Source organism: Polistes dominula, unplaced genomic scaffold (assembly GCF_049000335.1).
Source record: "Polistes dominula isolate Pdom_NZ unplaced genomic scaffold, Pdom_raw_medaka scaffold_35, whole genome shotgun sequence".
In the NCBI taxonomy this organism is placed as follows: domain Eukaryota; kingdom Metazoa; phylum Arthropoda; class Insecta; order Hymenoptera; family Vespidae; genus Polistes; species Polistes dominula.
In genome coordinates this window covers 1,020,556-1,045,736 of record NW_028300968.1, presented here as the reverse complement: position 1 = coordinate 1,045,736, position 25,181 = coordinate 1,020,556, and the positions used below count along the sequence as shown (strand labels likewise).

Genomic DNA, 25,181 nt, shown 5'->3' with positions numbered 1-25,181 from the left:
ATAATTAACCAGTTAAGCGTGTTTGACGACTATATCCGACATCGCTTGATTATCGCGACACACACCAGAGAGCGCACTCTGCGCACAGATCATCGCCACACTTAACTGGTTAATCAAAAATGCTTTACTGTTGCTGCTGCTGCTGCTGCTATATTTGTAATCTTTAAAATGACATATTTATTTTGTGTCTTCTTTGGTTTTTCTTTTTTTTTTTTTTGTTATGTTTACATATAATACGTGATGATCAAAGTAAATACACAAATAATATAAAAAAAAAAGACGTATCGAGAGTACAATTACTCATTTTAGTTTGTATGTTTTTCACAGATGATTTATTTTACACTTGGAGATCATGGTAGAGAGAGGATAAAATATTAAATACGATTTATATTAGTAAATACAGTAAATTAGTATAAGGTGGTGATATCGATCGAAGGTGAACTATCACAGATGATATTTAAAATCAATTTATTAGGCGTTGTCCGTATCTTTGAGCTCCTCTCTTAATGTAACATTAATGAGACCTTGATATTTTACAGGATAAGCTAATAGATTTCCCTTGTTCCATGTATACAGCTCCTGTAAATAATTTTCTTATTTATCTAAGACAAACAACAATTTTATATAATTGAAATATATCATGTCTATTCATTAATTTCAATATTACAAACCTTCGTTTTGTGATTATAGCTGACAGCTGTAGTTTTATGATATGGATTGGAGAATGACAAATGTACATCAACTGTTGAATTTTTGTACAAATCTAAGGCTAATCTAAAGAAAATAATTATTTATTTAGTAGACAATTAAAATATCCGGTCTTTTTTTTATTCTGCGTGCATAAGGATTGTTTTATCTATTCTATGTAAATATATTTATTCGAAATGTTTACCGAATTTTCATAGTTTCATCGGTTACGCTATGAACTGCGTATAAAATTCCACCAGCAATAAACATCTCTCCAAATTTATGGTGATCAATACTGATGTTCCATGCATATTGAAGACTGAGATCAGTAGCGCCCACTTTCATCACGATCGTATTATTTGATGGTAATCCATAAATTACCCATAAACCTATAAAATACAATTTATAGATAATTTTCATAATATATATTGAATATTCTAATTACTAGCACATAATACTGTATTATAATTTAATATTATACTAATATAAATAGTATAATATTAAACCAAACTATATTTTACAAAATACTATAATATAACAATAATAATAATAATAAAAACAATAAGGAATATATATTTTATAATAATAAATTTTATAACACACTTATATCTATATAACTTCTATTATATTTTTCTAATAAAAAAAATATATTAAAAATAATATAAAAATAATATAAAAATAAATCACAACGCCTATATTCATAAATGTGAATTGCATATATGAAAATGAAAGTATAAAAAAAAAAAAAAAAAAAAAAACAGATTTCTTTTAAAAATATCCATCAATGGTACATTATTAAAAATACCAATAGAGATCAAAGGGTGAAAGTATAAACATCATATATGTATAATAGAAAACTCGTTGATATTTATGGCATACGCATATTACTACTTGCTTTCATACACGTGTGTTTCATAACGCGTTATTAGCTGATCTCTATCGGCTTTAGAATATGTGCCGTCTGACCACACAATCCCCGTCCTTTATGTACCCATGGACCGCAAATGCATGTGCGATGCATACCATCTTCGAGGCATAGTAAATCGTGGCTTACCAGACAGATATGTAGACAGACAGACATACATACATACGTACATACATAAATACATACACACAAACAGACAGACATATGGCTTTTATCATGTACACACATAGATCTTTGAAAAACCCATAAGAATTCTTAAGAAAATCTGTAGACACATATTTAACATTAGATTTATAGACTGAGAGATAATTAAATTCATTTAAAATTTCATTATTATATATATATATATATATAGTAATGTACAGTAATATACTGTATACTGTATAGTAATATAATATTCTATATACATATATATAAAACCTCACTAACTTTTTGGAATAAACCTTTAAATAAAACCTTTTTAAATCTAGTGTTAATGAATAAATTGTTATAAACTATTATTTAAATCAGCATACCATTTTCGTCAACGTTGAAGTCCACGTAATTATAATTATGATTAGGCGTGTAAAGATAATTATTAGTGTTAACGTATAAACCAGGTAATTTTAATTCGCATTTGGAAAAAAATATATCACATCCTTGACCATGATAAAGATCGAATCGAAAGATCGATGATCGATTTTTTGGATTGTAAAAAAATGATCCATTATATATTATATGTCCATTTCCCTGTAACACGAGAAAATATTGATGATTTATTAATAATTATAAATATAGAACGAATATTTATTATTATAATCATTTATGTACAAACCTGAAATGGATATGGTAATTCGATTTTTTGTGGTGTCTTTGATTTAAAATGTTCTTTAGATTTATATTCCAATATATATGATGTTTCATTTTTTCTTGTAACCCAATATTTATCTGAAATACCATCGGACCTTGGAGATGGATCATGCATCCAACTACCATAATGATCGTCCATAGTTCCCTTTAATACTGGTTTACCTACTGCTTCTATTACACCATCTATACGTTTACGGATATATATATATATATATATAGTAACTAATAATATTAATATATTATATTATAGTATATATATTAAGTATTTATATATATTTTAAGTAATATACTAGTATATATTATATTATATTATTCTACTATATTATAGTATATATTATTTAGTTACTATAATAAATAATTTATATTATATATATATATAGTAACGGATATATGTATAATACGGATATTATATTATATTATATATATAAAAGTTATTTATATTGGATCAGATAAATATGACGATGAAAAACCACTTACCCACTAATCTTGACGGCAATCCTGTGAAATTGACGTTCCGTAATGGTTGAACATTTACGTAACCATCGATATCAGTGTAAAGACATTTCATGGGATGACATGTAGGACATGCTTCTTGGTGCGGACATAATTCTTCCAAGTCGATATTTTGTGGCATTGGTTCACCATAAACAACATTTTGTTGCTTACCAAATCTAAATCTATCCATGTGTTTCATATCATCTAAATAATATGAACAATATAAACAATTTGTTACATGTTGTTAATATACATAAATAAATGGAATAAATTAATAATGACAAATGTTATAGGTATTGGACACGAACCATCGATTATCAGAGAACCTTTTGTAACATCAATTTCATTTCTTACAACACAATGATAGATACCATGATCATTCGGCATAACTCGAGATATCTTTAAACGCATTTTAAACTGTAAATCAATATTGACAATCCTATCAATTGTTGATTTATTTTTATATATAATATTATATTGATTTTATTATTTATCATATACTACCTTGAAATCCTTTTTATCCGAAATTTCCGTACGATATTTGTCGGGTGTTTTCAAACGACGACCATCCCCACGTTCCCAATGTACCGTTGGTTCTGGAAATGCTTCAACTTCGCATTCTAAAATTGCTGAACTTTGACCTCGTACGAGTATCATTTGATTTCGTATACGAATAAAGGGTGTAACTATAAATAAAGTGAATGGTTTTTTATTTTTCTTCTTTTTTTTTTTATTCTAAGAAATCAAATAATCAGAGATTTAAATTTGATTAAAGTTTAGATTATATGTTTGACTATTATATTCCCTAGTCTGACGACTGTATAAATTCTTTACTACTTAAACAAAAGATTGACTGTAAATTCATGCTAATAAAATTCCATGTAAATATAGTTAATGTAATCGATACAAAAAAAAAATAAAATAAAATAAAATAATTGTTTGTTAGACAGATTAGACGAACGACAATCCTATTACATATTCTGAGATGATAGAGAAGACAAATAGAATCGATAGGATAGTGTATACAGATTATAATAACATATTTGAATTCAGAACACGTGCACGTTTATGGGAAATGTGTTCGTCATATGCAGGATATATAAGCAGGGTGTATACATATGCATGAAATCGATAACATAGTACGTATGTGTGTATTCATAAATATGAATTATTCAATTCATTAATTTATATTTCAATAGAGAATATAATCAAACATTTAGATTTATATTATTTCATATTAATTTCTTAATATAAAATATATACATATATATATATATTATATTAAGTTCATATAATAATAATAATAATAATAATAATAATAATAATAATAATAATATATAATATAATAAATATTGTATTAATAATAATATATTATTATATAATAAATAATGTATATATTATCTTTTATATAATTACATAATATATATATATTATAATTATATTAACTTAATATAATATATATATATATATATATATATATATATATATATATATATATACTATACATATACAGTATTTATATATACAGTATATAATCCAGTAAATAAATATATATTTTAAATATATATTTAAATAATATATATATATATATAAATTTAATACAATACTTTAGAGATATTAATAATAACTGCATTATCATTCGTTTGATAAAGAAAATAAATATCAATATAATGATTAAAATAGAATAAAAATAATATACTTACATCTAATTTGAAGTTTAAAATTTTTTAATGCTCGTGGTGGTATTCCATTGTCTGCAGTGCACGTATATTCACCCATGTGTTCCCTATTCACTACGCTTATATTAAACGTGCTGCCAATTACGGAAGTTACTGTATAACACGAGTTATGCTATTATTTCATTGCTACAAATAACTTATTTTATTTAGACTACAAAGTACATACAGTAGAAGTATATATATATATATAGATATATACTAGTACTTGATGCTCTTACCATGCCAAGATCCTAGATGTATTAAGGTACCATCTTTCTTAGTCCATTGAACAACAGGTGGTGGACTTCCACTCGTTGCACATCTCAATCTTACATTGCTTCCTTCTCTTAATGTAATCACTTCAGTTACATTATCTATTGCAGAATGATTTCTTTTATAAAGTTACATGCCAAAAAAATATGAAAGTAGAACAAATATATATATATATAGAAATACCTTTTTTCATTATAAATGAAAACTTAAGAGATTTTACCTAAAATAGATGGTGGTATTAATAAATCATTAACATTGTCATCATTTGTAGTAAATTTCCAAGTATTTATTCCAGGCTTTCCATCTTTTCCAGGTATTCCTGGCTTTCCTGGTGGACCAACATCTCCTACAATTTATAAATGATACGTTATGTTTCTTTTTTCTTCATCATCTACTACACATTTAATTGAATCTTTTCAAATTAATTGAAGAGTATTATACTTCAACTGAATAAGATGAGATGATATTAAATGAGATCTCTTATTTCTTTTTTTTTTTTCTTCTTTTTTTAGATACCTACGTTCATCAAGAACAGACACTTGAAGAAATTAATAATAATATTGAAGAGAGATTATAATCGTGCTTAAACGAATTTTGAAGATACACTTTTATACAATGACCTATTCAACGCGTAACTTACCGCGCGGTCCCGGTGGCCCTTGAGGACCTGGTTGACCTGGTCTACCTAAAAAAAAAAAAGGGGTTCACAAAGTTAAACGAGATGTTATTAGGTTGGTGCAAATTATTAATAATAATAGGAAAGAATATATTTTGTGAAATAGCATGAATACACCACACTTTGATAGAAGTTAAAGTTTATTTTGAAGTTTAGTTTAATTAAACAAATTCCGTACCATCTGTTCCATTTCTTCCAGGATATCCTGGTATACCATCCTCTCCTGGTTTACCATTCAATCCAGGCAATCCATCGAGACCACTACGTCCAGGTATACCATCCAAACCTGGTTCACCTGGTATACCATCCCTTCCATCTATACCAGGTGGTCCTATTTCACCTTTTGGTCCTCTGATACCAGGAAACCCTGCTTCTCCTGGAGGTCCTTCTGGTCCAGGTGTTCCCGGTACGCCAGGTAAACCAGGTAAACCAGATTGGCCAGGATTTCCTGGTGAGCCAGGTAGACCCGGTGGACAATATTTTGTCGAGGAACGACAAAAGTTTTCTATTGCATCAAACTGTAATCATATTTGACAAGGATTTGTGTCGATTTACGATTTGATCTTTCTCGTTTTTAGAAAAGAATACAATGAAAATAGAAGAAGAAAAAGAAATCAAATGATATAAGGTAAATACGTCGGGAACAATGCATTTCGTTAGCCAATACATGCCATTGTTGCAAGCTAACTGACCTGTATACGAGTGTCAGCATTCAACCAAACCCAATCTTGGCCGCCAGGAGCAGTCGGGGAAGATGAAGAGCCTGATAATGCAATCGGTGGCGCGGTTACCTTTTTCGATTCCTTCGCTAGCTCTTTATCCTCTCGAATCTGATACAAGGGAGCAGAATTGCGATTACACCGGTACTTTTATCAGATTAAATCCTTCGTCGAACGAGCCGTCACGAACGAAAGTTTCTTCTTGAACAAAACGGCTAAAATAATGTGTGTGTATATATATATATATATATCTATCTTCTATCTATCTATATATATATAAAAATCTCGTGTCACAGTTTTCGTTCCCATACTCCTCCGAAACGGCTTGACCGATTTTGATGAAATTTTTTGTGCTTATCCGGTATCTATGAGAATCGGCCAACATCTATTTTTCATCCCCCTAAATGTTAGGGGTAGTCCACCCCTAAACTTTTTTTTTCATTTTTTAGACAAAATTTGTAATTTCTATTTTTTTATGATACAGCATACAAAAATACATACAATCCTTAATTTTCACCCTTCTACGATCAACCCTTATTTTTTAATAGCTATTTTAGTAATTTAATCATTTTTCCTCTCCGGTCGATAACTGATCAATCGTCATTTATTTAGTTATTATTATCCCCGCCAGATGTTTATAGGTGTCACTTCTGACCCAGTAAACAGCACGGAGTAGGGATGAGAACGAAGCCGGTTTCCTTTATTTTTTACTCCCTACACAGTTGTCGGCCATCATTATTGTTTATGCATCAAGTGTAGTAGTAACGTTGACAATTATTATTTTGCTATCTCAGTGTAACTCTTATATTAACTTTTAATCATTCCTATTTTATCAATAATAATTAAATTATCAATTTTGAGTGTATTTTGCACGATTAGTTAATCAAGTGATTTTATAACCTCAAAAGTACTCAACACGTGACACGAGCTTCCAATAACAACGGATTTTGTGTTGTAAGTATACTTTTTTTTATTTATGTTGTTGATCTTATAAAAATGTAATTTTAATTTAATTTTATTAAATTATCAATTTTGAGTTCAAGTGATTACGTGACACGAGCTTCCAATAACAACGGATTTTGTGTTGTAAGTATACTTTTTTTTATTTATGTTGTTGATCTTATAAAAATGTAATTTTAATTTAATTTTATTAAAAAAATGTAATTGAACAATTAAGATTTTCATAGTTTCCAGAAAATCACAATGCCAAGAAAACGCAAAGGGGCTGATTTGAGCCGCAGTACAAGTAAAGCTCGAAAGTTGCGAAATAGCAGATCCGAAAGAACAGAAGAACAAATCCAGCAACAAAATACTGATGCACGTGTCAGAATGGCGCAATTGCATCAAGAAGAGCCAGAAGATACACGAGCTGAACGCAATGAAGTCAGAAGATTAGAACAACGAAAATCACGCCGTTTCACAGTCAATAGACGAAGAACAAGTGACCAACAACGACAACAGGTACATCGAGCATTTATATCTGATTCATTCCTGCGTCTAGCATTCCAGTATGAGCCCGATATTGAATATTATGCTCATTCAAAAGTGGTAATTGGTGCTATGGACAAGGAATGTCCGCATTGTCATGCTCTGAAAAGCACACACAGTACATAAATCATGAATGGCTTGCCGAAAGAGCGATTTTAGCGGCAAAAAATGTAGACGTTGACAATTTAAATCTGAAGATACAAATGTTGTTGCCAGGGAACTTGGTATCATATAAATCTATTGATACAGTTTGCGACGACAGCGAAGCAGTAAATTTTCCCACAGAGTTTTTGAACTCACTGGATTTGCCAGGCATGCCACCGCATAATTTACAATTAAAGGTTGGATCTCCAATTATCTTGCTTCGTAATTTGAACCCGCCCAGGCTGTGCAACGGTACGCGATTAGTCATTCACAAATTAATGAAAAACGTGATCGAAGCCAGGATTTTAAATGGCAAGTTCAGAGGTGAAAATATACTCATACCACGGATTCCTATTATACCTACAGATGTGCCAATTCAATTCAAACGTATTCAGTTTCCGATTAGATTGGCATTTGCAATGACTATCAACAAATCCCAAGGTCAAACAATGTCTGTTTGTGGATTAGATTTGAGAACACCATGTTTTTCACACGGACAATTATACGTGGCATGCTCTCGAGTGGGTAAACCATCCAGTTTGTTTGTGTTAGCTAAAGATGGACTAACAAAAAATATTGTTCACGCTATAGCATTAAGAGATTGATATTGTTTAATAGTGTTACTGTCGTAATTGTTTAATTAATGATATATAATTTTAAGGAATAAATTATAATAACTTAAAAATAATGTTTGCCTTTTGTTATTTTTATATTCCCTCATCATTCACAGCGCTCCATGCTTATTTCACGCATATACCACATTCTTACATACATACAATATACACACTCTAACATACATACATACTTACAAGGAGTAAGCTATTTTTTGTCTGGAATAAAAAATTATATACTGAATTTTATTAATTAATAAATTATCTTTGTTTTATCAGTTTTACGTTCTTTCATTTAACGATTTTTAAATCGATCTGATTATGAAAAAGTTTTCACCTCAAAAAAAGCCACAGCAACGCGTGGCCGGGGCACCCTAGTATATATATAGGTATATATATATATACATACGTGCTTATGTGTACGTACATACGTTTGAAAACGGACGTGTATATGTGTAGGTTGGTTTCGATAGAAAATCGAAGTCAGAAAGAAGAAAATTGATGTCACTGTATTGGAAAACCTAGTTTGCAGTAAATAAGCATCTCCATTCGTCTCTTTCGTGATGGGATAAAATGAGAATGAGAATGAGAAAAAGAAAAAATAAAGGAAACGGTTCTTTTTTTCTTTTTTCTTTTTTTTTTTTATATCCAAAAAGTAACATACGAAAATATAAACTTTCATTTGTTGCTTATCAAAATACTGTGGTTGTTACAATCTGTACTAACGATATAAATGAATGAAGTTGATATGTGTGTAGTAAATTTATATTTAACGTGCACATACACACACACACACACACAGACATATATATATATATATACAAGCACGTCGTCGATTAAAATGAAAATTTGAAATCATATTACTGTAAGTAAATATTAATTTACTGCTAGTAAATTTTCCAATATAGAGTTTTGTGTGTATAGAAATAATGAATGCCGAATGTCAGCTTGCTCTCTCGAATCGCGAAACTCGAACGTCTCTCTACATGATTTCATCAAATTCTCGTGCTTCGTGCAAAAGCAAAAAGCCTTTTTTTATTGTATGGCATTTTCTAAAAAAAAAAGAAAACAAAAAAAAACAAGAAAAAAAAATTCAAATTCGTCGTTCGAGCATGAGATGACGAAAATTAGCGATGCTGCTTTGATTCGTTCGTATTTTATTTATATTTATATATGATTTTTCATTAAATATAATATTATTTATATTTTTATATAATAAAAAGCAAAGCTTTTTTTTTTTCTTTTTTTATGAAGACAAATATTTGAAATATTCATCACGAAATTGCGATCGTCCTTTTTTTATCTTTCCAAATGCTTGTTTTTTTTTTTACAAACAGTGTTTTTTTCTGACATACGTCAGATTTCATTTGAAATAGTTGATTTAAAATACTTGAAGAACAAAACAAATTATTTGTTGAATTTTATCACGTAACGAGAAATTTCATTTAACTCTTTGGGGCACGGTGGGATTAAAAATGTCCCACCTATTTGATACATTCATTTGAACATTTTTAATCCCACCTTGAAATATTATTGCAATAGCTACACATTGCTTATAAGTTCTATATTTCGTCTTATTTATTCAAAACAATTGGTTATTAACTTTTTTTTTATATATTTTTACATTATTACATTATGCAATACCTTTATTAATAAAAAAATATACCAATTGTGTTTAATTTAAAACGTAAATTTTCAAATCGTCTTATTTATGAAAAACAATTAGTTATTAACTCTTTTTTTTTATGTTTCTATACTATTACATTATTTATTACCTTTATTAATAAAAAAATATACCAATTGTGTTTAATTTAAAACGTAAATTTTTCAATTTCTCTATGCAACATAGAACTATTTTATTATTTCAAATTCTGTGCCGCAAAGATTTAAATTCGTGCCACTTTTGCGCGATGGCTGGTTTAATTAGGATTATCTAAGGTTCTATTTGTAATATATTATTATTCGAAAGGGAGGAGGAGGGAGGGTAGGGGAAGGGAGAAGGGGGTTTGGTGTTTGATTAACGTACCCTGGATATGTCTGAAACCGCATTGTCTCCCGCAGTTGGTAACGCGCTGCTTCTCCTTCGTCGAATAAACTTTTCATTTTGTTGAGATCCCTCGCACTCACCACTTCGTATTATTCGAAGCTCCCTTTCAACACTTACCACGTACGTGTAAAGGTATACGGAGGTAAATAATTGTAAGAAAAATTGTGCGAGAATGAGATAAAGTAACATACGTGGTTGTAGCATTCCGTTATCTAACTTTACCATCCTATTTTTCTCATTCATGATTTAATTATCTGTTTTTTTTTTTTTTTTTTCTTAAACTTCTTTTTATTCCTACGAACAATTGTGCACTTGGTTTTTTTCTTTTTCTTTTTCTTTTTCTTTTTCTTTTTCTTTTTTACAGAGATCAATCTTTCGTCTCGTTTCACAACGAATATTTTATTAGATGAAAAACGGAAACGTTTAAATGGATCTTATTTTGTTTTTTTTCTCAAACGTGATCTTTCTTATCCTTTATTTTGTTCTTTCATTCATTCATTCATTCATTCATTCATTCATTTATTTATTTATTTATTTATTTTACCAATTCTTTGTCTATTTCAAACGCAATTTGTTTCACTTTTATTTTTCATTATCTTCTCATATTGTATTTTCAAAACGTAAAAATACGTAAATTGAATTTAATTTATTAATTACACGTTCTTTTGCATTAGATCGAGTTATAAATAACTTCCAATACGACTATGTAGAATCTATTTTTCGTATTTACCTATTATAAGTCACCGAAACAAACAAATTTTTGATATCACTGTATAAATGAGGATTCAGGTTAGTCTTCTGTCAACTTTTTCATGTAATCAATGTTACATTTAACCGTTTTTTCTTAACCATTGAAATGGATAGTAAAGATCAACACGTGTTAGAAGTGAAATCTTGAAAAAAAAACTAAATTTCGAGAGAATTAGACGAATACAAAATAAAAATATCTGCTGTAGGATAATTGTATTCACTTCTTATTTAGTATCGCGACCGTTTCATCGCCTCCCACCGCTTCGTTACATAGCCGCCTACAACTCCGTTACATTTTTTCAAATCACACCCATTCTAAAGAAGTTTTCACTTGAAAAAGTGCATATTCAACATGTAATGCTTTAAGAATTGAAACAAGACAATGCCATTAAAGTGGCAACTGAAAAAATATGCAGCGTATACAGTGCAGAACTGATAACTGATAGGGCAGTCAGAAATTGGTTTGTAAAATTCCGTTCTGAAGATATGATCTTAAAAGATGAACCGAGTTTGCAGGGACATATTTCCAACTTTGATGAACCTTTTAAAGGTAATATTGAAGCAAAATCTAATAGATACGTTGAACAATTGCAAAGAGTGCAAAAAGAAAACACCATGAAAGGTGTCTTACACTTATCAGTGACAGAAACACCATTCTTTGTCTCATAAGAAAACGGAAGTTATTTATGACTCGACCTAATGTATTCTTATCCTTGTTTTTTTTTTTTTTTTTTTTTTACAGTAAGCTTCCATTAAAATCAAACTTTAGCCGCCGCCCCCCCCCCAACACCATTTTTATATATATATACTAGATTTCGTTATGAAAATATTAAGTTATTTCGTCGTAACGTTAAGATCGATAAGTCACCGACAAGTTTCGATATTTTCAAGCTCCCTTTACTTTTCCCTTTTTTTTTTCTTCCCCTTTGCACCTTAAACTTTATCGAATATTTATTTTTAATGAGCTATCGTTGCCATCGTCGACGCCGTTGTCGCTTGTAAAACAAAAAATTTCGAAGAAAGTTTATCTTTCGTTTGGTAAGTGAAAACTTTTACGAATATTCTGCCACTACCCCCCTTCCCCCCCCCCCGCCTCCCCCCATCTCAACAACCCCTTTCCACTTTTCACTCTTAGAAAAGTTTCGATCTAAGCGCAAGTGTTATAAAAAAGAAAGAGAGAGAGAGAGAGAAAGAGATAAAGTGCTTGCAACTTCTATCATCTCGCTGGATCATTAAGGTACCTTTTTTTTTTTTTTTCATTCCATGAAAATTAAGAATTTAAAAAGTTCCATAAATAATAGGATCATTAATAAAATAATTATTTAGGAATATTTTTGTTTTTTCATTAAGTGGATCGAAAAGTAATGGAGCTTTTTAACCTTAAAATTTTAACGAATCAATTCTTCAAACAATTATAATATTATAATATTATTAATAAAATAATAATATAATATATTAATATTAATAATAATAATAATAATAATATATTAATAATATATATATATATATTACAAATATATATTATATATTAAATATATATTAAATAATAATGTATTAGGTTGTCCCAAAAGTTTCTTCCTTTGTTTGATAATAAGTTGAACAATATTGTATGCGTAATATAATATTTTTTTTGTATTTGTATTTTACGATATTTTACTAAAAATAATATTCTACTTTATTTTACATTTTACTATACTTTAAATTATTCAACATAAAAAATATGGTACCTGTAGAATTACTAAAAAGGAAGAAACTTTTGGGACAACCTTAATATTTATAAATATAAATAATATCATTAATAAAATTATAATATTATTAATTAATAAAATTGTAATATTATTAATTAGTAATTAAAATATTTCATTTAAATTAATTAATCACGTTATCAACAATCTTTTTTTCTATCTGTTATGCAAATTGTTACAATTGTAACAATAAAAATCATCAATCAGTTGTTTAATATAAAATATTAATATAAAAAATTTGACGTGCGTAATACAACGACATTACTTTTCGATCCTCCCTCTTACACATTTATCTTTCATTTGAATTAAATGATTATTTAAACGACATATATAAACTTTAATAATAAAAAATAAAAATACTGATGCAATTGACTGGAACAATTCACGCACGAATTGCATCGTATGTTTTTATTAATCCTTTTTGTGTTTTTTTCTTTCTTTCTTTCTTTCTCTTTTTATTTATTTATTTTTTTTTTTGTTATATATTGTGTTTTTGTTTTTTTTTTTCACGTTTAATTAGATTTCCTTTCAATTTGAAATTATCCATCGATGAAACACAAATTGCATACAGAATATTACGTGCATTATTAAATCTATGGGACTCGCGTATAAATAGAAAAAAAATAGAAGAAAAAAAGAAACAATAGAATTTATTCAAAATAAGGTAAAATATCAGTCGCGACATAACAGGTATACATACATACACACACACACCCCGTATAGTTTTTTGGTTGGACGAACTCGAATTAATTCTGGCTGGCCGATTTCCAACAATAAAGCAAATCCGAGTGCAAAGGGTCAGAAAAAAGGGTGGGGGGAGAGGGTGGGAGGGGGAGAGGACAGAAGAGAGACACGTTTAACGCGTGGATAATCCTATGAATATTTTCCGCGGTTGATTTTTCCCCATGCCAAGGATCAAAGGCTTAACGAGTCGTCCCATTCTCTGGAATTCATTCTCTACGAAATAGAAGAATGAGAAGGGAAGAGTGAGAGAGAGAGAGAGAGAGAGAGAGAGAGAGAGAGAGAGAGAGAGGTGAAGAAACTGATAGATATACGATAAAGAGATAATGAGACTGAGAGAGAGAGAGAGAGAGAGAGAGAGAGAGAGTGAGAAATAAAATAGAGAAACATGTTTATTCTATGTAACAGTTGACAGAAATATTTTCTTCAAAATTTAAATAAGAAAACATGCTAAATATTTCGTATGATTTATGAGAAAGAGAGAGAGAGAGAGAGAGAGAGAGAAAGAGATAGAGAGAAAGGGAATGAACAAGGGAAAGGGAAAGGGGGAAGATTTTTGTTTGATTCGAAAATCTGAATATAATATTATCTTCAAATTACTGTAAAATATAAACTCGTTAAATAATTCTAATGATTTATGTAACAACGAATCATCTCTCTCTCTCTCGAGAGAGAGATATATTATTATTAATAATTTAAGAAATTTGAAATAATTTATTAATATATTATTAATATTATTTAATATTATATATATATTTATATATTATCTAATATATAAATTATTATTTTGTATATAAATATGTCAATATATATATATATATAATATATATAATTATATTTATAAAATATAATATAATTTATATATTATTTAATATTACATATATATATTTATATATTATCAAATATATAAATTATTATTCTGTATATATAAATATGACGAGAGATAATATACATAAATATATTAATTTATATATTAAATATATATTTAATAAATACAACATAAATATATAAATATATATATATATATTTATATAGATAGATTGCGTCCAAAAAAAAAAAAAAAAAATAGAAAAGGTTTATAATAAAACTCTCAATGTCCTTACTTCGAATTTTTCAAAGATAATATCATCACACCCAAGCTATTTTCTAATGATTTACGATTCTAATTCGCACCATGATTTCATCTTCCCCCTTTTTCTTATCCTCTCTCTCTCTCTTTCTCTCTCTTTCTCTTTCTCTCTCTTACTCTCTACATATTTCTCCCCTCCATCCCAATTCTTTTCTTTCAAGAAGATTACCGGTTAACCCCCTTGGTATGATTTTTATAACGCGATAAATCTCGTCGTATAATCGCGAATATGTAAATTAGCAGCTACGAATTTGCATAGGGATCTTCGTGCTTACCCTCAACTTTCTCCCCCCCTCCTCCTCCTCCTTCCTCTCTCTCTCTCTCTCTGCCACCCCCTTGTCTTCCCCTTTTTTTCTTCATTTTGTTTGTTTGTTTTTTTTTTCTTTTTTCAAAGCGATCGCGTTATAGATATTCCCAAGTAAATTTGTTGATGTAGTTGAGAAAATTTAAGGTCTTACGAGATTTATTTATATATGTTTATATATATATATATACACACACACATACACATACGCATGTATATATGTTATATATATAAAAGGGGGAATAGATCTTGGTGGATCTGAGTCGATTTTTGGTGTAGTTGAGAAAATTTGAGGTTTTACGAGATTTATTTATATATGTTTATATATATATATATATACACACATACATATACGCATGTATATATGTTATATATATATATATATATATATATAAAAAAGGGGGAATAGAGAGCTTGGTGGATCTGGGTCGATTGATTGATCGTCACGACGACGGAATTGAATTCTCCGTTGTCGTTTATATTCTTCCGTCGACTCTTGCCGTTACTTCTAGTCAACTTGTACTACCAAAGTAAAAAAGAAAAAACAAAAAATGAAAAAAAAAATAATAATAAAGTCATACATACGATAAAGATGAAAAAAAAAAAGAAAAAAAAAAAATCTGATGGAATAAAGAAAAAATACGAGGGGAAAAGAAAAGATCACATCACAGAATTAACATAATCATCAACACTACCACTACAACCATCACTACCATCACCATCACCACAGGGGGTTAGGAGGGAGGGTTAGTTTCTTTTAATCGTTTCCATTTCTTTTAATCGTTTCCGTTTCTTAACCAATTTTCAATAGTATTATACAATTCGTGTTTACCTTAGCGTAGTATTGTAACTCGCGCGGGAAATGGAGGAAAATTCAAAAAAAGAAAAACAATTGTTTCTTTGATAACAAAAAAAAAACCAACCAATCTCTCGTTCGAGAATGATTTCTATATCGATTGTCGATCTTTCCAATTCCACATTTTTCAACGATCTATTATAAGATTATATCTATATATATATATATATCACTTCACTGTTATATTTATATCATTGTGCGCGTAAGTAAAATACCCCGTTGTGAACACTTTTCGTCAAAATCAAATCAAAAAATCAAAAGTAAGAATATTATCAATGAACCAAACAATATATATTTTTGACGTACAAGTTATCGAATGATGTTTCAAATGAAATGATGAATCATTTCAACAACAACAACAACAACAACAAAAATATATCCAATTGTTTTTATCTGAAATTTTTCTTTTTATTTTATAGGATGACAAAAATACAAAAATGGAAGTTAATTCAAAAGAAGAAGAAGAAGAAGAAGAAGATGGAAAAAGAATACGCGAGATAAATCCAATAAATGAATGAAAGTTAATAATAAAAATAATAATAATAATAATAATAATAATAATAATGATGATGATGATGATGATGATGATGATGAAGAAGAAGAAGAAGAGAATGATATTTATTCGTAAACGATGAACGCACGAGCAAAACGCGACTGTCCAAGATAATCGTTCTAACGTAAACTGACGTCCGAGCGGGTGGCTTCATTCAGTACCGCGCATGCGTGTCACTATTCTTGCATTGTATACATCCGTTTACACGGGCGTGCATGCACGGCTTGGAAATAGAAGAAGAGAGAAAAAAGAGAAAGAGAGTAAGAGAGAGAGAGAGAGAAAGAAAGAGAGAGAAAGAGATTGGGTAACTTTCTTTAACCACCCACCCCTCTCTTTTCCCCCGTGTGTGAACGACGCTTGCAAGCCTTGTTTCGTAGGAGCTTTAAAGTGCACTTCGGGTGAAAGAGTGATGGTGGGGGGGAGATTAGTATGAGGGAAGGAAGGGTTTTATGACAGTAGCAAGAGTGCAGTAGCTCTAGCAGCAGCAGCAGTAGCAGCAATAGCACGCGCGTTAAGTGCGTATTTCTATCTTGAAGATAAAACCATTATTTTAAATCGCTTCTATGTACTCCTCGAGTCAAATTATCTACCAAGCAATTTTATCCTATATATATATATATATATATATAACTAGGTACTAGTTAAATTTAACCAACAACAACAACAAGAAGTCCTATTTACTTCTTCATACTGTAGTAATGCAAAATATTGAATACATGTTTATTTAATATTAAAAAGAGATTCTCAATGTCTTTTATAATAATATATTTATTTATTATATTTATAAATATAATTTATTAATAATATTTTAATATTATTCAATATTATTCATTGTTTTGTGCTACTAGGGAATATTAGAAATAATTTGACACGCGTAGATAACGACATTACTTTTCAATTCCCCTAATACATAGTTTTATTTTTATTATGTACAAATTGTTTGATTTGTTTTTGTTTTTTATTTAATTTATATTTATTAATCGTCAATTACAATATTAAAATTAATTATTACTTAAATGTAAGAATTTATTTACAAATTTTGATTAATAATTGTCGACAATCTTCTTGATATTAATAATTAATATTACAAAGAGATATTCAATGTTTTGTTAACACTAGATTTACGGATGTTTTGTTCAATATTTTTTAATGACTTACAAACATTGTTTAAATGAAAGATTTTGAATAGAGGGTAGGATTAATATTTAAATATATTTCATTAGGTAACTTAAGAACAACATGTATTTTAAAAAAATAATATGTAAGTTTTGTATATATGTATTAAAAAAATTGGAGATGAGTCAAATTGGCTCAGTTCGTAAATCTAGTGTTAATATTAAATAGAAATGTTTTGTCCTTACTCTAGGGTAATTTTGTGTTTCACATTTTTTTTTTTTTTTTGTTAAATTTATTTGTTATTACTTTTTTTCTTCCCCCCCCCTTTAATATATATCAAAAATCAGATTAGATTCCTTTGATCATCGTTCTACTCGTTGTTGTTGTAGCTGTTGTCATCGTCCTTGTTATTTTTTTCTATTTTTTTCTTTTTCTTTTTTTTTTTTTATAGGAGTTTGTCATAAAACTCTTTGGCATGATTCTCGAACAATGTGTATATATGTATTTTAGTATATAAGTATGATGTATAATATGGGATGTGTATATGAGTGTGTGTCTACTTATATGTTGTATATAAAGTACAACGTGTAATGATTCTCTCGCGTTTGGTATACAATCTAACCGAGATTGCAATTTCTTCCATATTTTTTTTCTTTCAATTTATAAAATCGTCTTTATTATAATTATAAATATTTTATCTTTTTAAGTTTATTTTTTTTTTGTTTTTCTTTTTTAGAAAAAAAATCCTATTCGTTATCTTCAGTTATTGTGTATGATGAAAAATAGATATTATAGAAAATAAATGAGATAATAGGAATAAAATATAAAAAAGAAACAAAGAGAATAACCAAATAGAAAAGAAAAAAAAAAAAACCAAATGGAGGAAAGAAATAAAAAAAAATGGAGATTAGAGATGATGAAGAAATGTCAAAAGTGTAAATGAAATACGTAAAGATTTGAATCGTAATCTTTCTTGGTCTCGCAAGTAGAACGATTTTAATATCACAAATGTTGAAAGCAAATTTCAAAAGCTATGGGCTGAGGGTGGTGATGGGGGGGGGGGGTAGGGCTAGGGGTTCCATTTTACGAATGGTAATCCTTTTAACGGAACCTTTTGAGCCTTATCGAATATTTCACCAAAACGTACGTTTCATTTTTTCTGATTTTTTTTTCTTCTTCTTCTTCTTTTTTTTTTTTGGTGCTTACTTTAAACGCGATAAAGTCACCAACGTCGAAGTTCATTGGTATTTTCATTCTATTTTCTGTTTTTTCTGTTTTTTTTTTTTTTTTGGTTTTTTTATTCTTTCGCATACTTTCTCGCATTTTTCAACCTTTTTCTTCTTTCATTATTTTTTTTTCTTATTTTCTCATTTCTCTTATTATACCATTTTCTCTCGTTTCTTAAGAGAAACAATCGTTAGAAAAGGAATTCTTTGCTAGGTCGAGATAAGTTCGAGATGAATGGGGGGATATCTCGATGGGGAAGGTCGTTAATTTTCGATGAATAAATCCGTTCTATAAGGACGAGCCTTTGAAAGACTCGCAAGCAACTTCTTGGATTGAGGAAGTTTAGAATGTAGGGGTGAATTTATATTTTAACCTTTCTATCAGAAGATCTCTCTCTCTCTCTCTCTCGCTCTCTTTTTATTTTCTTTTCTTTTGTTTGATTTTTTATAAAATCTAAAAAAGAATTTATTTGTAGATAACAATTTGTTTGGTTATCTCACCAATTAAATGATAAATCACAATGTTACATATGTGTATAAAAATAATAAGAAAGAGAATGACAGAGAGTGATAATAAAATAATAACATTAATTATTATATTAATTAATTAATAATACAATATAATATAATATTATTATAATATTAATATAATAACTATATAATATAATATATAATATATTAGTATAATATTAAAATAAAATAATATATTATTAATATAATTATATTATATCAATTATAATTAGGAATTACAAAATATGTGTATATATATATATATAATACATTCTTTTATTATTTTATTATCACTCTCTGTCTTTCTTTTCAGTTATTATTTTTTGTTCTTCCCTTATTCTAAGCTTCGTTCAATGAATGGGACGTACCCAAGAGTATTGTCATCGAGAAACTGTGAACAGTGGAAACGGAAATGAGAATTCAGGCCGTTCGCGGTCTACTAAAGGTTTACAGAAAACGCTTAGAGACATTAGAAGAGAGATGTACATTACATACATATATATAAATATATATATATATATATTCCTTATCTATCTATATTGGAAACATACATATGTATATATGCATGTGTATATTTAAATATGTATATGACGAAGAAGGCCTTGCAAAAGCAAGCTTTTCTATCTTTTTTTTCTTTTATTATTTTTTTTTTTTCTTTCACTCTGCTACCTTTTTATACATTTACATACCTGTATACATATATAAGTACGTATTAACGTCGATGCATTTTGTTTCTCTTAAACCAGACGCAACTCTACGGTTCTGAACTCTTCCTCTCTCTCTCTCTCTCGCTCGCTCATTTCTTTTTTTTTTTTTTCAATTCGACCTAAGCGTCTTGCTTTAATAAAAATTCCAAGGTAAATGGCAGGTAGATCGATAAAACATCCACCATTCAACATTTCGCATAGAAGACATTTTTACGTTGGACTATCTTCGTTAACTACGTCTCCTATAGCTATTTTCAAACACTATCTTTTTATCTTTATCTTTATCTGTGTGTTTGTGTGTGTGTCTCTCTCTCTTTCTCTCTCTCTCTCTCTCTCTCTCTCTCTCTCTCTCTCTCTCTGTTTTTCTGTATCTTGCTTTATGATTTACAGTTTTTTGAAGAAAAAATAAACCATGTGTGTATATCACACAAGTTAGAAGTGAAAAACGTTCAAATAAACAAATTTCGAGAATAATTTATTATATAATATTATTTGTACTTTTAATTTGTAATTATTTATTTAATTATTAATTTAATTATAAAAAATGCGCGCCTGTTCTTATGCAACCCTCCAGACACAGTTTGAAAATGTTGCTTGCGAGCGACATCTACTGGGACGTAATTTTTTTTCACTCAAAACTGTTTATACACGTATGTATGACGGGTTGCCTATCTTTCGGGCAGCAAAAAAAAAATTCCGTCCCGACAGATGGCGCTCGCAAGCAACATTTTCAAAGTGTGTCTGGAGGGTTGCATTCATACAGGCGCACATTTTTACAATAATTACGAAGAAAGTAAATAATAAAACATTTTAAAAAATGTTTGCAAATTAAATATTTTGATAAATAATGATGATTTATAAATAATTATATATTTGTCTCTTTTTCTCTTTTTATGTAGTGTTAAAGCCGTTTCTTTTTCCCACTACATCACCGCGTTTCATTTTTTCAAATTACACCCATTCTAAAGAAGTTTTCACTTGAAAAATGAGAAATTTAAAAAATAGCTAACAAACATAACTACGTTTGGTATATGTATACATGTATATATATATATATATATATATATATACATCGGGTACATTAATGCGTTTGGTTTATTGCGCTCTGAACTGTGGTTCGAGATAACACGAGTAAACTCGTTTCTACAATGTTAACTCTTCTGCATGGTCCTACCCGAATACCGGACAAATCTGCTTGCTCGCTTCTACGTAACAACGAGTTTTAATCAGGATCGTGTGTTTTCCCTAAATTAACCTTAATGCAGCGTTTCGATGACAATGCCGTTTTCGTGTTGATCGCTTGTATGCTCATACAAATATATACTACCTATATATATATATATATATATATATATATATATATATATTTGTATACGTACATGAGTATGTACATACGTGTACGTACTTATATAAACTTCCCATGAATGAAAATATAAAAATGTTAATTAGAACTTTAATGAAATTCGATAGATAATGAATAGAAATAAAATATAAATTGATTAATTAATTAGAACGTTGATTAGGTAATTAGTACCAAAGTTTTACATATTTGTATAGAGTTGAGATAACATTTTACTCTTTGATGTTTTTATTTATAATTAATAAAAAAAAAAAAAACATTATTTGTTTTATCAATTTTTCTACTTGCATGATTTTTTTTTATAATAAATGAATGTTCGATTATTAAATGAAATTAAAAAAAAAAAATATATATAAATCGTGTCGCTGGTACATAATATATACATATATTATATGGACATATGTTATTCATATGCATGCTCATGTATTCAACGTGATGATGAATTTATTTTAACAGCGTATAGCAATTTCTACGATAAACGATATCGGAATTCGTTATAAACGTTGGACTCATATTGAAAAGGTTGCAATGATTATATTAAAAAAAAAAAAAAAAATTGGAACATCATTTGAGACGAAGCTGTTTGTTTGAAATACGACAAAAAAAAAAAGAAGAAAAAAGAAGTTTTATACAGTCTTCCTTTTTAATACGAGATTAATTATTTCTATATTTTTAACATTTTTGTTTTTTATTACAGAAACAGAGAGAGAAAGAGTTCTGGAAATTAAAACAAGTTATTGAATAAATTTTACAAAAGAAGAAAACAAGGATGTTATGAAAGGTATAGTTAGAACTATAAATATAAACAAATTCTAAAGCTTGTGATTTTACAAACCGAATGGTAAATAATTTATATTATTTTTGTATTTTTAACATTTTTGTTTTTTGTTACAGAAACAGAAACAGAGAGAGAGAGAGAGTTCTGGAAATTAAAACAAGTTATTAACGTAAACGTATAAATTTTACAAAAGAAAAAAAAACCAAGGATGGTATAAACGGTATAGTTTGAACTATAAACAAAGGATGTTAAATTTGATAAAAATAATCAAATTGTAAAGCTTGTAATTTGACAAACTGAACTGTAGTAAGTCATTCTTTTTTATTTCTATATTTTTAACATTTATTTTTTGTTACAGAAACAGAGAGAGAGAGAGAGAGACAGTTCTGGAAATTAAAACAAGTTATTAAATAAATTTTACAAAAGAAGAAAACAAGGATGCTATAAACATACAATTCGAACTATAAACACAGAATGTAATCAAATTCTCAAAATAATCAAATTCTAAAGCTTGCAATTGTACAAACCAAACGATAAGTAATTTTCCAAAAAAATCTTTAATAATAATAATAATAATAATAATAATAATAATAATAATAAAACAAGAAAATGATTAATCGATTTTGAAATATCATAGAAGTCGAAAACCTGTGAACGATGGGGAATATGCCGCATTTGAGTTATATAAAAAAGCTGCAGTGATAGAAGAAGTGGTAAAGGACCAGGAAAACGGTGAAGAGTAAGAGGAGGAGGAGGAGGAGGGGGGGCGGAGGAAGGGTTAGAGGGGGAGGGACCTAGGTGATGTATAAAAGAGAGAAGCGCCAGGGGCTCCGGTTCATTTCTCTCTGAAACGTCAAGGTAAAAATAGGTATCTAGAAATTTGTATTTTTATTTTTATTATTTTTTTTTGTTTTTTTGTTTTTTTGTTCTCTTTTTTCTCTCTTTTTTTTTTTCAGTATTCCCCTCATAATATTCACGTAATTAGCAGGATTATAGGTGGGGAATGAAGGAAGAGAAAGAAGAGAAAAGAGAATTTAACAGGAAAAAAAGACCCAAAAAAAAAAAAAAAGGAAAACCATTTTTAGTCGACTATACATACACACACACATACACTGCAGAAATTAACTTCTTAATAATATTATATTATTTACAACGAATTTAATTCGTTAATTATATTTTGTAAACGATGAAATAATTATTTATTTATTTTTATTTAAAAAAAAAATAATAATGATAAAACAGACAAATAATACAAGAGATAGAGAGAGAGAGAGAGAGAGAGAGAAACTTTGAATAGCCAACGATTGGATATCGGAAATATTCATATATCAACGAATCGTCATTAGAAATGTTAAACGTTAGTTTAGAGAATCAATAATTAATACATATGAAAGCTGAAACCATGCCTATACTAATGATTCACGTTTTGGAATTGTTAACAATAAAGCTATCGATGCATTTCGTGTATACCAATTTCTACTTTAATGTAGAATGAGATTTTAATCAATTGAATAGTAGTGAACAGTATATATTTTCTTTTATTTATAATAATATATATTTAAGTAGTCTATAGTATCTTAATTCCCAGATAAAGGGATGGGAGGATTTGAGGGTGAGGCTAGCAATCTAACTTTAATAAAATACAAAAATAATTGCTCTCGTAACTAACAAAATAGCTTCTTTAGGTTATTTAGTTAAGGATAATAGGATAAAGTTCTAATAAGAAGAAGAAGTATATTATTTTATACTATATTATATACTATATTATGAACTAGACTATATAAATACTATATTATATATATTATAGTATTTTCTATTATAATACAATAAATATTATCTACTGTAATATAGTATATTTTATATTTTATAGAATAATATTATATACACAATATAGTATTCTATATTTTATAGAAAATATTATATATAATATAGTATAGTATATTGTAATATTATAATAATATTATATGTAATATAGTATTGTATATTTTATAGAAAATATTATATATAATATAGTATAGTATAGTATATTGTAATATTAGAATAATATTATATACACACACACACAATATAGTATTCCATATTTTATAGAAAATACTATATAGAATATAATATAATATAATATACAGTATATATAGAATTTTTTAGTATAGTATACAGTAGTATACAGTATTTAGTATATAGAAAATAATGTACATTTTATTTTACTTTCACTGCATTTATTTTTGATACAAATTACCAAATATTAACAAATTAATTATGAACGATAATTTAATCTTAGATGATAATTAAGTTCAGTGTAAACTATTCCATTAGATATTTCTACAAGAATTTCTATTTATTATTCATCTTATACAGTCATAGTTCAACTAAAATATTGTGTATATATATATATAATAAACCCTAAAGTTTATAGAGAGGAAGGGTAAAATGATAGCGTGAAAGTATCGAGAAAGTATCGTTTTCGTAAAAAAAACTTTCGGTATGATAGTGTAATCTGAGAAGCGATCTGAAGTAATCGATAGTTCGATAAAAAGATAGGGTTGAAATTTTTACCGAGGTAAAAAGGAAATAACAAAAAAACAAAAAAAAAACAAAAAATATAGAGAAGAGGTTGGTTTTGGTAGGATGGGGAAGGAATTGATAGGAACATCATTTAATGGTAAAATAAATAGATCCTCTTACATGAGGTATTGACAACAATAACGAGAACTAAATCACAAAGGGATGGAATAGGAAATGGAGAAAGGGAAATTGATGAATGTTCGTGTATATAG

The 25,181-nt window shown here is 28.2% G+C and overlaps 2 protein-coding genes and 1 long non-coding RNA gene across 11 annotated transcripts; 2 read left to right on the top strand and 1 right to left on the bottom strand.

The window, feature by feature from the left end:
* Positions 1-146: 146 nt before the first annotated feature.
* Positions 147-16,879, bottom strand: LOC107072878 (uncharacterized). Of its 6 annotated transcripts, none has more exons than XM_089173243.1 (17): positions 16,799-16,879; positions 16,225-16,292; positions 10,612-10,744; positions 6,316-6,453; positions 5,802-6,141; positions 5,588-5,632; positions 5,168-5,293; positions 4,914-5,048; positions 4,660-4,788; positions 3,461-3,642; positions 3,265-3,373; positions 2,939-3,160; positions 2,427-2,644; positions 2,128-2,341; positions 893-1,076; positions 672-774; positions 147-579 (listed from the first exon to the last, which is right to left on the bottom strand). In XM_089173243.1, exons 1-17 carry the CDS (start codon positions 16,862-16,864, stop codon positions 472-474), a joined length of 2,520 nt encoding a protein of 839 aa, XP_089029369.1. In that variant the 5' UTR covers positions 16,865-16,879; the 3' UTR covers positions 147-471. The 6 variants fall into 6 exon arrangements, with proteins under 6 accessions (XP_089029369.1, XP_089029371.1, XP_089029372.1 ...); XM_089173245.1 differs by having other exon boundaries at positions 10,612-10,926; positions 16,134-16,385; positions 16,799-16,858; XM_089173246.1 differs by lacking the exon at positions 16,799-16,879 and adding an exon at positions 16,464-16,775 and having other exon boundaries at positions 10,612-10,926; positions 16,134-16,292.
* Positions 6,615-8,662, top strand: LOC149032346 (ATP-dependent DNA helicase PIF6-like). 4 transcript variants are annotated; one of them, XM_089173252.1, is made up of 3 exons: positions 6,615-7,296; positions 7,380-7,428; positions 7,537-8,662. In XM_089173252.1, exon 3 carries the CDS (start codon positions 7,914-7,916, stop codon positions 8,577-8,579), a length of 666 nt encoding a protein of 221 aa, XP_089029378.1. In that variant the 5' UTR covers positions 6,615-7,296; positions 7,380-7,428; positions 7,537-7,913; the 3' UTR covers positions 8,580-8,662. The 4 variants fall into 4 exon arrangements, with proteins under 4 accessions (XP_089029378.1, XP_089029379.1, XP_089029377.1 ...); XM_089173253.1 differs by having other exon boundaries at positions 7,530-8,662; XM_089173251.1 differs by lacking the exon at positions 7,380-7,428.
* A 5-nt stretch (positions 16,880-16,884) lies between the features above and the next one.
* Positions 16,885-24,260, top strand: LOC149032345 (uncharacterized). The gene is made up of 3 exons (XR_016176779.1): positions 16,885-17,225; positions 22,327-22,410; positions 23,045-24,260. It is a non-coding gene; the product is annotated as an uncharacterized LOC149032345 (long non-coding RNA).
* The last annotated feature ends 921 nt before the right edge of the window (positions 24,261-25,181 follow it).